This window comes from Phascolarctos cinereus, unplaced genomic scaffold (assembly GCF_003287225.1).
Source record: "Phascolarctos cinereus isolate Bilbo 61053 unplaced genomic scaffold, phaCin_HiC Scaffold_726;HRSCAF=1367, whole genome shotgun sequence".
In the NCBI taxonomy this organism is placed as follows: domain Eukaryota; kingdom Metazoa; phylum Chordata; class Mammalia; order Diprotodontia; family Phascolarctidae; genus Phascolarctos; species Phascolarctos cinereus.
Genome location: NW_027556098.1, coordinates 307,077,865 through 307,094,184, shown reverse-complemented (window position 1 = coordinate 307,094,184; position 16,320 = coordinate 307,077,865). Strand labels below are relative to the sequence as shown.

The following is a 16,320-nucleotide window of genomic DNA, read 5'->3' as shown; positions in this document are numbered from 1 at the left end:
ATCCCGATCCCCAGCAGAAGATCTGCAGCTCCTACCTATCAGCTTCGACCAGGTCCTATAGTCACCTATCTTCTGTTTTCCATAAACAACTCCTCCTATCAACAACTATGGCTTCTTTCCCCAATTCCATCTGGGCTCAGCTTCCTCTCTTGCTCCTATCATCATCTGGTCATCTACTACACATCTTATGCCTTCTCCTTCTTCCCTTTCTTCTGGCTTTTCATGTCTCAAATCAGGGCCTTGTCATGAGCAGCTAACCACTTTTAACAAGATATCAAACTAAAAAAAAAAATTCATCTTCCTATCAGGTGTGACCTCAACAGTCTTTATGTAATCTTCCCATAGTCCCCCAAAAGTTAATTGACTTATGAGTTATTAATTATAATAAAGTTCAAAACTCTGAAAATAGTCACATGTTGATGGACCACAATGCCTGCAGCCATCATTAACTGAATCAGCACAGTACCTTCAAATAGGTGCTCTTAGTACATTTATCTAAAGGGGTATTTCTCAGGTCCTCATAGAAGTCTCTACTCAAGATTTTACCTGAGAGGCTGTTTCTTTCCAAACTTATTTTGTCATTTTCCCTTACACAAATATTCTTTTTCTGCCCTTTTCAGTAGCAGAAATGTTCTTATACAAAAGGGGTAACTCAGGGCAGCTAGGTGGCGCAGTGGATAGTGCTGGCCCTGAAGTCAGGAGAACCTGAGTTCAAATTCAGCCTCAGACACAACACTTACTAGATGTATGACTCTGGTCAAGTCACTTAACTCCAATGGCCTCACCAAAAAAAAAAAAGGTAACTCTTAAGGTGCAATCTATCAGACTCAGCAACTAATCGGCTGGGGGGAATAAGGAAGAGGGGAGAGTCAAGGATATTTCTGAGGTTGCAAACCAGGGTAACCTGGAGGAGAGTAGTACCCTCAACAGAAATTGAGGTAGTGTGGAAGACAAGATGATTTAGTCAGGAAAGATAAGGAATTTCATTTTGCACATGTTGAATTTGAGATACTGATGAAAAGGAGATGGCTACTAAGTAGTTGGCAATGCATGACACAGAGCCTGAAAGCATGGAATATTCTTTGATTACAGGGGGGTACTTAAGCTGGAACAGGCTTTTGAGAGTCAATTGTTAAATTTTAGTATGAGCATTTATGTCTTGGAGATAGGCAAACACTACAAATGCAGAATTTGTTGGGGCCCAAAGAGAAACACAAGCAATTCTATCTTATCTTAAATAGTGTGAGACTAGGAAAAAAAAAAGAGTAGAGGAAGTAAGTCTCAACGCCTTAGCTATAGCTCTAGGGCTAGACTGCGTAGTTACACAGTTCATATGGTGTTTCCTTGGCCAAGTTGTACTGATGATCCAATCTGGCCAAGCCTGTTAAATGATGCCATGACAACTCAGTAACAAAATTTCCAAGTAGTAGTATCTCCTTTATACAGTTGAGGAAATGTCCCAGGGCTCCAAATTTACATTTAGGAAACTGTCTCAAAGGAGTTCCAATTTAGAGCTTGGTTAACCCTGGGCCTTTCTTAGGGGGCTATTAGCTGGAATTAAATTAAACATCTTTCAGGATCTTCAGTTCACCTATTTTGTGCATGAAAAAGAGGCTGGAAAAACCTTTCCCCCTACTATCTTCCCTATTACCGTAGAAGACAACACCATCCTTCTAGTCCCTCGGGCTCACAACTCCTCACTATCTCTCACCCCCCTACCCCCATATCAAATCAAAAGCCAAGGCCTGTTGATTTCACCTTTGTACCATCTGGTTGTCTATCGTGTCTGGAATGCTCTCTCTCTTCTGCTTGCCTACTGACCTCCCTGACTTCCTTTAAATCCCAACTAAAATTCCTTCTCTATTGGAACCCTTCCCCAATCCCTCTTAATTCTAGTCTTCCCTCTGGTAATGATTTCTGATTTGTTCTGTATATATAGCTGTTTGCTTTGTATAATTTTGTTTATTTTTGCACGTTGTCTCCCCTATTAGATTGTAAACTCTTTGGTAGCAGAGATTTTTGCCTCTTTTTGTATCCCCAGTGTTTAGTACAGTACCTGGCACATAGCAGGTGCTCAATAAATGTTTATTGATTGTTTGAAAAGTACAACTAGTTGACAGAAGGAGAATTCTATTTCTTTTTTCAGTGACATGAAACATGTTATTTAACTGGTTTAGGGCCATATTAAACATTAGTGCGAAATCTATATTAAAATTGCTTGGACTAAATAACAAGTACAACAAAAAATCTTACTGTAACTTCTATCATTTAAAATGTAAGTCTTGTATTTGTTTTCTCATCAATTTCAATGCTCAATACTCATCTGATAAGTCAAGGCAAAAGTACTTAGGCTCAAAGCACAGCACTTAAAGCCAATATATATCCATTAAAACTATACTCACTCTGTCTCATTTTAAAATAGTGGATTTGGCAAAAATCTACTTTTAAATTAATCTGGGATCTAAGTTATATGGACTGTTTCCCCTTATTATCTTGTAATTAGGAAGTCTTCTGTGACTAAAAGCAAAAACCAAAACCAAAACAGCTATCTTAGAATCGGCTCTACCCAGCCTTGGGAAGTGTGTTAGGTAGGAGTATCTCTAAGTATTGAAACACTTGAGTCATTTTATATACACTGAGTATTTCTTTCTTTATTCCTAATTTTAGATGATCACAAGTGAATATTCTCTCCATTAGATTGTTATCACTAGGCAAATGCTTAAGCATGGGAAAGGAAGGCTATCTTTTGTCTTTGTAGTTCTTATGAATGCTTTGCATGTCTATGGCACATGCTAAAGCTGAGGCTAGGAATAGGCAAGATGGGCAAACCTACACACAGAGTTAGGGTCATGATAAGGGATATTTTTAATATTACCTTTTGAAAATGTACATATTTTTAATCTAGGAAGTGCAGTTTCCCATGACAGGTAGGTATTTTATTTTGTGCTTGTTCATGTCATGAGTAATATGGAAGGCTCAAAACTTGTGGAGGACAACTATTGTTGTAACACAACTATTCTTTTTAGAGGTAATACTGTGTCCATGTTTTGATGAGGGAAGAAGAGCATTTGTTATTTTCAAATCCTACTCAAGGTTCACAAAAGCCTGGTCCTAGCTTAGAGAATCTTCTTTGTAAAGCATTTTGAATATGTACCAGTTAATTCCTCTAAGTTGTCTGTTTCTCAGCATCAGTGGGGGCTTTGTCTAGTGGGAATTTTGATCCAGAATCCCCAATGACATGTATCTGGCATAAAGCTCCCTTCCATTTCAACTGGAACTTCCTTTATACGGCACCTACTATGTTCAGGTATGATTAGCACAAAGTTTTATAAGGAGCTACCAGATATAAATAAAAGGTAAGAGAAATGGTCCTTACCACATCCAATACAGCATGGACTGATAAATCCAGGTAAACAGTTGTGACCTGAGTCCAGTTTTGAACCGGTCTCACTCCCTTATGATAGTTCTGCAGCAACATTTGGGTCAAGCGATAAAGAGTCGAATTGCTGAGATGATGAGTATCTGTGATTAGGATCCCTGAAAAGAAAACCTATGACCATCAGTAAGAAGTGAGAATGGGAAGCACTAGATACAGATCTGTGACCATTAGCAAGAGGTTAGAATAGGAGGCGCTAGATGCAGATTAGTGATCAGTAAGAGGAGAGAGTGAGGAATGCAGGGCACTGGACAGAAACTTTCTGAGGGATATTAATGGTTTCAAGATTTGATAGTCCTTGGTAGAGCTGACATTTTTCTTCTCTCATTTTTGGCCTAACATTTCTATTGTTAGTTATTGTAAAACTCTAAATGTACTGGCATTTCTCAGCTATTTGGAGTCTCAAGGTCCCTTATCCAAACTAAGTCGGTGGTTTAAATTCCCAGGGGCTAAATCTTATGGCAAAAACAAATGAACAAATCAATGCTTCTAGTTTTTTGCAGGAGGCCCAGGACATAAAATTCCTTCTCACCCTTTCAAGAACCTAAAGATTGGCTATATATTGATAATTGGCACTATTCTTGGTCAGTGACTAAATAGAAAGGGCATCATCTTGGACCTTTCGAAAGCTCCTTTTGGCAAAATTCAACCTTTACTGAATTCTTTCTTTCAAATGCTACATTTATTCTTTTTAGATTTTTTATTTCATGTTCTATGAATCTCATTCAACAAATTTTAAAGAATAGCATGAAGAGTGTTACAATCAGGGAAGCAAGTCAATTGAAATTGACAGCAAGAAGGTATAGCTGTTGCCAATATCCATAAGGAGGACATTAGCTTTCCTCTGAGGCCTTTAAGAGGCAACTTATAAAAACAGAGCTAGTTCCAGCCTCTAGGCTGCTATTTCCTATTCTTTAACGTGTAGATGGGAGGGTAAGCAAGGTAGCCAAGTGAGCCTTCACTGTGGCAGAGCAGTGTACTTCTTAGGAATAAGAGGTTTTTGTTGTTATTGTTTAGTCATTTCAGTCCTGTCTCATTCCCTGTGATGCCATTTGGGGTTTTCTTGGCAAAGATACTGAGGGTGGTTTGCCATTTCCTTTTCCAGCTCATTTTATTGATGAGAAACTGAGGAAAACAAGGTTAAGTGACTTGCCCAGAGTCACTCAGCTAGTAAGTGTCTGAGGCCAGATTTGAACTCAGGAAGTGAGTCTTCCTGACTTCAGGACTGGCACTCTATCCACCTAGCTGCCCTGGGAATCAGGTTACCTCAGTGATTTTTCCTATAAATTTGTGTTGGGTTCCCCAGTTTTTTAAGTGTCTATAGGAAAAGCCTTTTGCATTGGACTATACTGGAAACTATTTGAAGTCTTAGATACAGAATATACCAATGAGTGGGCAGTAATGACTCTAATATAAGATTAGTAATTTAACCATGTTTGCCTCAGATCCTCATCTGTAAAATAAGCTGGAGGAGGAAATGGCAAATCACTCCAGTATCTTTGCCAAGAAAATCCCAAATAGGGTTACAAAGAGTTGGACACAATCAAAAAATTACTAAACTGAACCCAGAACAACCTTTAAATCACTTTCCTATTCTCTTGAATGGTGTCCATGTCAGAGGTCACAGAACCAAGGCAGCTGAGGGTTGTAGGAGCTTGAGAAGTAAAACTAACACTACAAATTCTACCAATCCTATAACCCTATAGGATTTGATAGTGCTTAAAATTAAAGGGGTGGCTGCTCAGCTTGTGACACAGCAGGACTTCATGTGTGTGATTGTGACCGTTCCATCAGCTTCTACAGCTACAATTGCAGCTGTTGCCCTAACTTGTGGTTTTTGCACCATGTGTCCGAGAATGATGAGCAGACAATGGTCTTTGTAGGCCATTGTGGGCTGATGATTAAAACCTCATCTTCAACAAAGCAAGCAAGGTTGGTTGTTAGTAGGGGAAAGAAGGGAGTATCATCACCCTGCCCTAGACTGGAACATTACTCTGATGGAGGAGGGCAGCTCCCTGCTGGTAAACTATGGAGATGGAGTTTCTGGAAGTTTGGAGGCATTCCTCTCAGAAGCAGAATTTGGGGACTCTGACAGGGAAGATGGGCTTTGATAGCCCCATTTTTAATGAATTCCCAACTGAGAACCATTTTGGTCCAGGAAGAGGCAGTGCTGATGGAAGTGTTTCAAAAAGACCTAATTTCTTAAAGTACTGTTTAGCAGGACATCCTATTGCTTGGGGATTTGGAACATAGAGCTAAGTGAGCAGACAAAAAGAAACAGGCTTAATATCAGACTAACTGGAGCTACTGGGTAACAGGAGGGCTCTAGTCCTGGATAGCTAGGGGGCAATCAGATATCTAAGTCCCCAATGAGGACTTGGTAATACCTAATTGGTCAGGGTCTTGGTTTCCCATGTTTTCCCCTAATGATCTAGCCTGACAGGGCCGGTGAGCTTGGGACAAGAATCAGGGAAGGCAGGGAAAGACCTAGCACTGGATAAGAAGAAGCCAGTTTGAGACTTACCTCCCAAAGGTCCAAGAGAAGGGCAGCAAAGATGATCCACAGGAAGAGAGTGCCAGACATGGAAGTATTGAGACACATGATACAGACCTTGAGCAGCTTGTACCAGCCCCCCCTTGGGATGGCGGTTAACCAATAACCAATGGTTTGGGGTCCATGAATAGGGGGATGATGTTCTAAGTTCTTTTGGGTGCAAATCAGTTTCCCCTGGGTAGATAGAGTAAAGCTGGGTCACCATGCCCTTCCAGCTCCCACACATGGAGGTGAAGGGACCTTATGAGAGCTGAATTTGGAGGTCTGGGTTTGAATCTTTGCCCTTTACTTTCTAGTTATGTGATCTTAGGCAAGGCATTTCACTGGGCCTCGTTTACTCGAGCATGTGTGTGTGTGTGTGTGTGTGTGTGTGTGTGTGTGTGTAGATTAGTTCTAACATCTCTAAAGTCATAAATTCTGTGATACTATTACGAGAAATCAGAGAGGCAGCCGTTTCAGAACAAGCTCCTGACAAGCTTCTCCTCTACTCTGAGTTGGCCTGAGCTAATAAAAATAGAAATAGTCCAGACCTGGGTTGGTATTTCCTAAATTGGTCCTTATACTGTGACCATAAAGCTGAGTGTGTTGACAGGCATGAAAGCCAGGTGAGACTACACTGTGACTGAGCAGTGCTGCTCTAGGGAGTCTGGTTAGACTCCCCAGGTGCGTGGTTTTCCCTTCACACTTGTATTTGTATTGTCCTGTGCTGTGTATTCCTGTGTAAAGTCATGAATGGGTCAGACTTAACGATGATTGAGTCTAAAGCATAGAATATACTAAGTGGTTGGACAATGATGATTCTCTCCTAAGGTTAGCAATAACCTTGCTCTTTTGAACTCTTTCTTACTCTCATGTGTTTCTGGGACAGTTGCCACAGAATCCTGGCAATCAGCTATTGTGTGAACCTAAAAAACTAAGGGAAACTATTCAACACACGTTTATTAAGTGCCTACCATATACAAAGCACTGTCCTAGATTCTGATGGAGATTTAAAAAAGCATATTTAAGACATGGTCACTGTGTTCATGGAATTTATAGTCTAAGAGGGAGATAAGATATATCCATATACGATTATAATAGAGAAGTATACCTAAGTTCATTAGAGAGATCCAAAATAAAATGCTATGTGAGGTCTGAGAGGGGAAAAGGTTGTTACCAACTGGAAGGTATGAAGAAGGGCTCCATGAAGTAGGTGGGTAGGACAGCGAGGTGGTGAAGTGGGTAGAGTGCCAGCCCTGCAATCAGGAAGACGCATCACAAGTTCAAATCTGACCTTAAATATTTATAGCTGTGTGACCCTGGGCAAGTCACTTAACACTGTTTGCCTCAGTTCCTCATCTGTAGAATGAGCTGGAGAAGGAAATGGCAAACCACTCCAGTTTCTTTGCCAAGAAAACCCCAAACAGGATCATAAAATCAGACATGACTGAAAAGTGCCAGAACAAAAGAAATTGAACAAGTAAAGAAGGAAAAGAAGAATATTCCAAGCATAAGGAATAGCAAAAGTAAAAGCATAAAGGTTAGAGGATTTAAGGATTTAGAGGCTTTAAGGATCAAAAGAAACTGATTTGGGTAGAGCACAGAATGCATGGCCAGGTAATACATGGCATGAAGTAAGACTGGAAAAGTAGGGAACACCAGACCACACCTCTCAGAATTCATAATTTCTTTCAATACTCAATTCAAGCACCACCTTCTACAAGAAGACTTCCTTGATCCCTCAAGTGCTAGCACCTTGTACCCTCCCAAATTACCCAGAATACATATTACACATAATTCTGCATGTACTTTTCCCCAGTTATTATTGTTGTTGTTAAAAATAATAGTGAGCATTTACATAGAACTTTAAGACTTATCAAGTGGGGCAGCTAAGTGGCACAGTGGATAGAGCACCGGCCCTGGATTCAGGAGGACCGGAGTTCAAATCCAGTCTCAGACACATAACACTTACTAGCTGTGTGACGCTTAACCCCATTGCCTAGCAAAAAGAAAAAAAGACTTATCAAGTGCTTTAAACATGTTACCTCATTTGATTAATGTTTACAACAATCCTGCTACCTAGATGCTATTAATCAACAAGCATTTATTAGACACCAGCTTTGTACCAGGTACAGTACTAAGCACTGCAGATCCATGACAAAAATGAAACAATCCCTGGCTTCAAGGAGTTTACATTTGATCAGGGGAGATTGTACATATATATGTATGTATGTACACATACACACACACACACACACACACACAACACATATACATATACATAAAATGGATATGAAATAAATACAAGGTAATTTGGGGGAAAGAGAGGGCACTAGCAATTGGCTTCATGTCAAAGGTGTGTCTAGATAAGTTTTGCAGGAAATAAGGGATTTGAAGAGGTAGAGGTGAAAAGGGAGTGATATTAGGCATTTATACATCTGGAAATGGCTGAAAGAACAAGAAGACTATTTGCAGGACAATAGAGTGTGGGAAACGGGGGAATGTATAAGGCTGGAATGGTAGTAAGGGAATAGGTTGTGAAAGGCTTTAAAGCTGAGCAGAGGAGGTTCTATTTGATCCCAGAGGCAATAATGAGCCATTGGAGTTTATTGAGTAGGGGGAATGACTTGGTTAGAGCTACACTCTCAGAATATCACTCTAGCTAGCAGCTGTGCTTCTAGAAGATAGACTGGGAGTGGTGAGACTTGAGGCAGGGAGACCAATTAGGATAGTATTGCAATAGTTCAAAGATGATAAGGGTCTGAACTATAATGGTAGTAGTATGAGTAGAGAGACTGGAATGGATTTGAGTGATGGCATGGAGGTAGAAATGAACACAATGTGGTAATTGGTTGGATATATGGGGTGAGAGAGAGGGGTAGGAGGGGGGAAAATTATGCATGCCTCCATAGAACAAAAGCTCTTTGAAGGCAAGGACTGTTCTGGCTTTGTTTTTGTATTCCCAGAGCCCCGTGCAATTTCTGATACATAACAGGCAATTAATAAATAAATGTTTGTTGATTATGGAAATCAATGAACACAGATGAGTAAGGTTGAATTAATGTGATTTTTGTTTCATACTTTTCTACTTGAAAAATCTTATCTCTTTTGGCTCGTTAAATAAAAATGCACTTGTCAGAAAATGTAATCTTTGTTTTGAGAAAATTCTCTCTGGATCCAGGGAAAAAAATTGTTTCCTATGTGCCAGGAATCTTGATTCATAGAAGGGCTGGAAGGGCAACGACTGGGGGCGGGGATGGGAAGCAAGAGAAATGAACATCAACAATTGTAAGTGACAAATTTGTGAATGCTTTCTCTGAATTGCAGAAAGATATTTTGTTCACAAGCTTTGCTAGCCCTTGGGGAACTTGAAGCTTCGCTAAGTCATTGGACTGAAGCAAATTGCACACCTCCTGCCAAAGTGCGTGAGTGAAATCTAATCTGGAGTGTCCTGGGCATGCATTTGCCTGGGCTCTCAGTGGTTTTGATGGTTATTTTGATGAGCTGCTGAAGGTATGAGGGATCCAGCAGGAAACTGTAAATGAGATATCTTCTCCCTGTGCGACAATCCTGTTTATACCCATTTCTTTATGAATGATGTCGTGTCACTTGCCGCCACAGGCAGCAATTTCTATGATTTATCAATGTCACTGTGACCAAAATGCTAACACAATTGTGCTGGAGGTACAGTTCCAGGCTCATTGTGGGCAGTGGAATATTCACCTTCATTATCATCAGAGCTGGGAATCTAATGAGCATTTTACTTCCTAACTATGCTCTCAAGAAGATGCTGAACAGCAGCATCAGCTATTCAGCTATGCAGGCAGGGGTGGGAAGGGAGAGACTGAATTTGAGTACCATTTTTAGGGTTATTTTGAACAGCGATTGTCAAAATATACAGTGTATATAGCCAGGGAAAATATTCATGGATCAGACTGCCTGATAGGACTTTTTAGATGACAGTACACCAGGGGTGATGAATCAGGATTTCCAATGAGGCTTCTCTGATGTCCTTCCTGATAGCTTGGCAATGGATAGCTCACCTTTTTGCTTCATTAGGGAGATCCAAATTCAGGTTTCAGATAGGGAAACACTGATGGGTTTATGTGTTAGTGTGAAGGAAATAGTTAAAGACTGAAAGGAGACACAGTCCTGGGGAATGAATGAGCCAGCCCATCTCCCCAACATCATTATTTCTTAGGACACATTCCAAATATTCTGGGCCTGATTTGAGTAGGACATGTGTTTTCTAAAAGCTGTCAGAAAATATCTGTATGAATTTCCAGCGAAGGATAAAAACATAAAAATGCTTTAGGAAGAGGCAAAAAGGAAATAACAGAAAGAAATGAACTAGCAATATAGACGAAATAAAAAATTACAGAAGAAAGATAATGAACGATTGGATTGCTTTTGTGTTCTAGGGGAAGACTATTTTTTTTAAAAGAAGAAATAATAATTAATTACATTTCTACTATGAATGCCAATTTGCCTGAGAAGAAAGATCAATTACAAGGAGGAGATTAAGAATTTAAGTGACCATTAATTAACAGTAAATTATGCCCCAATGAAAGCTAATGTGACATTCACAGAAGTACTAAATGACTCAGAGATCAGAGATATTTCAACAGACACTGATAGACGCCATCAAGAACAAGGCTAGGAAAGATTCCTGGCCCCATTGTCTCCTTGAATATTAATTTTTTTAACTTGGAATATTTTACTTGTCTTCAGGGAAGAATCTCCTAGAAGTAAAATCTGTGAAGGAAAGAGTTTCAAAGTACTTTTAAGTATAGTAGGGCACCAAAAATAAAAGAGAAAGAAAATTAAATTATGTCTCAGTTTTCTTTGTTTTGATGAGTGGGCACAGCTCATTGATGAATAAGGCACAGCTTGCAATGCTTTGCTCTTGTCCCCAGTTATAGGTGTATCTTGCACCCATTTGGTTGTGTCACTTCAATGAAGAGGTCTTTCTTCATTTTAGTTGTGGCTTCTTCAGTATTGTAATGAACCTAAGCCTGAGAACTGGAAGGGAATAGACCCCAAGGATGTGAACTGATCTTGGGGTAGGCTAAAGAAGAGCTTATTGGGAGCATAAATGAATGATCTTTAAAAAAAATTCCTATATTAAGATAGAAAGTAAAAAGTATAATTAGGCAGAAAATCTTGGAGTTAAAGAACTACTCCTATATTTTTCACAAGACAGTAAATATTCACTGATAATTTGTTCAATCCTTTTGCATTTACAAATCAACTTTATGTTAACCCAGCTAAACCCCAAAGGAGTTCTATTACTGCAACAAAAGTTCTGTGCCTGATTTATGCTGGAACCAATTGTGAAGCACTTTCCATACTGACTTTTGAGACTTAAATTACCGATGATACAAACCACGAAAAATCGGGGAAGTATGAAAAGTTTTTTTTTTAAGTTTTCTTAACGTTATTATCTTTTTTGCAGAATACAAAGCTTCTATATTCTGTCAGCCTCTATAAGTCTGTGTTTTGGGATTCATAGTTGTCTGCTCTGAATCCTCTTTTTGGCACTTAAATTTTAAATCTGCCCCTACTTTTTTTTTATGCTTTAAAATTTCTTCCAGTTTAAATTCAACCTTCCTGGACTCCTTGCACTATCTTTGGGGAGCAGTAGGTCTTTATTCTTTTCTTCCATCCACCTACAGGTCACCACATTAGTTTCTGACAACCCACATTATTTCCACCAGAATTTTTGGAGTGCTCTATCGGGGCCTCTAGGATTCCTATACCCCAACTGGGAAAGCAACAAAACGAACATAGATACTTCTAGATGACAGTGTAAAGTCAAGAGAATTCCCTAATCCCACTAAAATGTTTCAACCAAGTAGAATTAATATTGCTAATGCTGAAATAGAAACAACAAGGTGTAGAAAAGTTACTCTTCTTGATGGGTAACTTTTTTTTTCAGTTGGAGAAATGATTTTTTAGATTCACAATGACCTGCTTTAGAATAATGCCCACCCCTAGAACTGTGCTCTATAAAGCTTGAGATAAAATTGTAGTAACAAAAGAATATTCAAGTCTCTGAGGACATGGTATACCACTGGAAAACATTTACAGGGCTTCTAGACGCAAGACGATTAAGAAGGATAAGGATGTTTATTTGTTTTTGTTTTTGTTTTTACCCAAATGTGGAAATGAATTTAAAAATAGAATATACCCAAAAGCTATCTATGAGAATAACTGCAAATAGGACTTGATTTTTAGAAAAGCAGTCACTAATTAAATCATTAAAACAATACACTTCGGATTCTTTTTTCTCATCTATAATGGGTATAAAAGCATATATCTATGGGTATCCAATTAAAACCACAAAGTCCTAAATGAATGATTGGTCTCTATATATCTTCTCAGTGCTGGCATTTTACAGATGGCTAATGAAACGAGCAATCAGGAGAGCGTGTACAGCATAGTGTATAAAAAGACAACTCATGGTTTTTAAAGAGTTGACACACATTAACCATTAAAGCCACTTACCTGAGACTGCCACCAAGACAAGTGACAACAGAGCTGCCATCACCCCCCGCCTAAGCATTCAACGGATGGTCCTCAAGGAGCAAATGGAAGCATTGTTTATCAGCTAGCTGAAGGATGACACAGAGCCTTTCTTTCCTAAGGAGGCTTCTCTGCACTCTGCTCTGGTCTGCTCTTTTTTCATATGGTGTCGGCTTTTTGTCCAGGCTATTTTATAATCACTAAATGTGACCAAAGGCCAACACAACTATCATTTGAACATTTTGGAACTAATGCCAGTGCCACATCTCTACCTTCCCTCCATGGTTTTTCCTATGGGATCTGATCACAGGCAAGATTTTAATTTCTCTGACATAGGAAAGCTAAGTGAATAATGGAATCTAAGGGGAGCCCCTAAGGAAAGGAAATTCTATTCTAATATGATTTCCTGTAGTGCTTTTACCTTAGGCTGTGCTCTTGCTGACATACAAAAGGCTAATCCCATTAATAATTAAGATCCAAATAGCTACTCAAAATCAGACTTAGGCAGTAACATCTTCAGCATTTGACAATAGTTATTGGGCTCTTGAATTACTCAGGCTAATGGAAATCTGTTATTGTTTAATGAAGAACAAATGCTAACAACGCACTGGGAAAAAATGCTGTCTGCTTTTTGTCTTTTCTGCATCCTTTTCATTAAAAGGCATTGACTTTTGACAATTGGGAGTACTCCTTAAATTTTCACTTGCCACATTTCAGAAGATAAGATAATAAGAAGCAACCTGAATAAGAACCAAAAAGAGGCTGAAATGATTTTTCACTTTTGCTCGTTTTAATGAATGGACACAGGTGTTCATAATGGAGTTCACAATCTCTGGATTATTGCAGAAGTCCAGAACTAAAGGTTGACATCCAAAAATGAGGAAAATTAAGGGTAATCAGTGGTTTTGTTCTCTGTCCTTGTTTCTCTAATCTAGTTCTATGAATGACTGATTGACTATCATGCTACCTAAATTTGGAAAATTTGCTAATTCTAGGTTCATGAATCCCAGTCCGTGTCAACCCCACCCCTCCCATGTCATGCATCAAAACAAAGCCACTACTGCTTGGGTAACTTTATACCATCACTACCCAGGGGACTAGGGGTTTCTGGCACAAAAATCCTGAGTATATCCCTGTGGTTCTTTCCCCAATATTTTTTCTGCAATGCACCTTCCCCAGTCACACCCACTTAAGCATAAATGCTTAGTCTTTTGAGTGCAATGAGAGGGGATTTTACTACAGTGGGGGAGAATCTTGGGAGAATGGACTCTCTGCAGAACAAGCAAGTTACAGGTACATGGACACCAGATTTTTACATGCATTTCCAGTTGTCTTTCCTTATATATCAAAGCAGAATACTCAGTCATACCTCATCTGATCAACTGAGCAATAAAGTCCTTTCTGCTTGGACTCCAAATCTACCACACTCATAAGATCATAGATCAAATAAGGCTCGGCAAGGGTAAGTGACTTTGCCAAGGTCACACAGGTAGTGAAAGGTAGCTAGCAGAGGTAGCATTCAAACTGAGTGCTCCAACTCTAAATCCAGCCCTCTTTCCACTGTATCACATTCTTACATAAATCAGGAGAGACTTCTAAACTCTAGTTCTACAGTTTCCCTGGATTACTTAATTTCCTTGCACTGACCACACCCTTCCCTGGGTAGTTAACTCCCTTGAGCTTTGATTTCTTTTAAAGCTTTTTCAAATTGACTATTTTAAAATGGCCTTCAGTGAGAAGCAATGAAATTCTAATCTGATCTTACCTGGCTACTACACTATGAACTGTCCCATCACTTTGCCCCAGGGTGGTTTCAAAATCTTTACTTTCTCTAAAACCCAGAGTTCTGTAAAAGTTTGCTCTCACATCGTCATCTGGGCTTTCCATTTTCCTAGCCTGGATCTAGACAATTCTAGACATTCCATTTACTGATGTATTGTTTCTCATGCAAATATTGACATATCTACAATCTAATATTATTTATAGTATGCTGGCCTCCCCTAAAGTCTTACTCCAATGCCTTCATTCATCAATCAACAAGCATTTATTAAATGTCTACTCCAGGAATTGTGTTAAGTGTTAGGGATTTAAAGAAAAGCCATAACATAGAAGTATTCCCTGCCCTTAGGGAACTTATGCACTAATGGAACACTAATGGAAGAGCCAGAATGTAAATAAGAAGGTATATACAAGATACATGTAGCCCAGGCATGGTACTGACCCTCAACTCTCTGGAGGTCCTCTCTCTTCCTAGACTGATATTGGTTTGCTTATCCTACTTATATTCACTTCAAACAGAATAGTTACCTAGAGAGGTAAGCATGTGGCCACAGCTTAAAATTAAGGGTGTCCTCGTGTGAGGGAGTTACATACTTACCTCTCACCAATGTAGCTCTTGAGCCCCCACCCTGTGTTCCCATTTAAACAAAATCAGTTACAATAACACCTTTTATTCTTAGGCATGAAATGTTTATTAAACAAAAGGGCAAAAGCAGCAATAATTGTGTCTTTTACTTGACAGAAGTAAAAAGTAGAAATAATAAAAATATTACACTTCACCCATAAACCTGGGGCATATTCTTCCACCAATGCACATAGTGTCCATAGGGGAGAATGGGCACACAATTACCAAATCTAACAGGGAAGCACATGAGTAGGGAAACCCGTACATCTGGGGCCACTTACAACTCAGAATAGCAGACTTTGATTTCCTTGGTCTCTTTAAAGAAGTCTGCGCTATATCACCTGCTGGGCAAAACTGCCTTTCTGCACTCTGCTCCCTTTCTAATCTTAACAGCTCTTCCTTCTCCTGCTATTCTCAGGCTGTTGGAGCAGAGTCAAGCTCTTAGCACACAGCCACCTTTGGGAGGGCTCTGAGAAAGTGTTATTAACGTATTAACATAACTCAAAACAGCTACAAAGCCTGACTTTCTCTTTCTTCCTCCTTTCTTAAGCTATAGAAGGCAGTAAAGGTCAACACAGGCACCCCTGAGAGGTTTCTCTCTTCTCTGGATGTAGATGGTGCTAGAGGTCAATAAGTCCTGAGAGCTTTCCACCTAGCAACAAGAATCATCTCTCCTCCAAATCAGATTCTTACATCTGTTGAGTATATTTCTGGGTAGTAGCTATGTGACACAATGAATACCTTGCTGGGCCTGGAGTCAGGAAGACCTGAGTTCAAGTCTAGTCTCAGATACTTACTAGCTAAAGCACCCTGGTCAAGTCACTTAACCCTTGTTTGCCTCAACTTCCTTACCTGTAAAATAAGGATAATAATAGCACCTACTTTTCAGAGGTATTGTGAGGATCAAATAAGATAAAAATTGTAAAGTGATTAGCACAGTGCCTGGCACACAGTAAGCACTTTATAAATCTTAGCTATTATTATTATCATCATCATTTTTATTATCTGACTTAAATTGGTCTTTCTCTAGAGACAATCAGCTACTAGCAAAGCAGTGCCTCTCTATCAAACAACAGGGCACTCAGCAAAACAGCTGTAGGGTCTATTAGCTCAGATCCTGGCAGTTTCTGTATTCTGTGTCTTCTAGGCCCTGCTCTTGATCTTAGCTTCTTTTATTGCTTCTATGTTAATCTGGTCATCGCCTATATTATTCTTTGGCTTCAAATGATGCAAATCAATGCCTCATAAGCAATGAGCCATCTGTAACATGACATGAAACTCAAAAAAAACCCACCTGATAGGTATAACTTCATCAATCCTTACATAATCTTCTCATGGTCCGCCAACAGTTAGAATTATTTTCTCAGCTAGATCCTTTAAAACTCTGAAAAGAGCTATGTGTGAATAACCTGATTACCACAT

General features: G+C 39.3%; 1 protein-coding gene across 1 annotated transcript in view; it reads right to left on the bottom strand.

The window, feature by feature from the left end:
• Positions 1-12,534, bottom strand: part of HTR3B (5-hydroxytryptamine receptor 3B) — a 29,874-nt gene extending 17,340 nt beyond the window's left edge. The window contains exons 1-2 of the mRNA XM_020989834.2: positions 12,477-12,534; positions 3,377-3,537 (exon numbers count right to left, since the gene is read on the bottom strand). Of these exons, the coding sequence (XP_020845493.1) occupies positions 3,377-3,537; positions 12,477-12,534 (219 nt within the window). The remainder of the gene's footprint in view (positions 1-3,376; positions 3,538-12,476) is intronic.
• Positions 12,535-16,320: the final 3,786 nt, after the last annotated feature.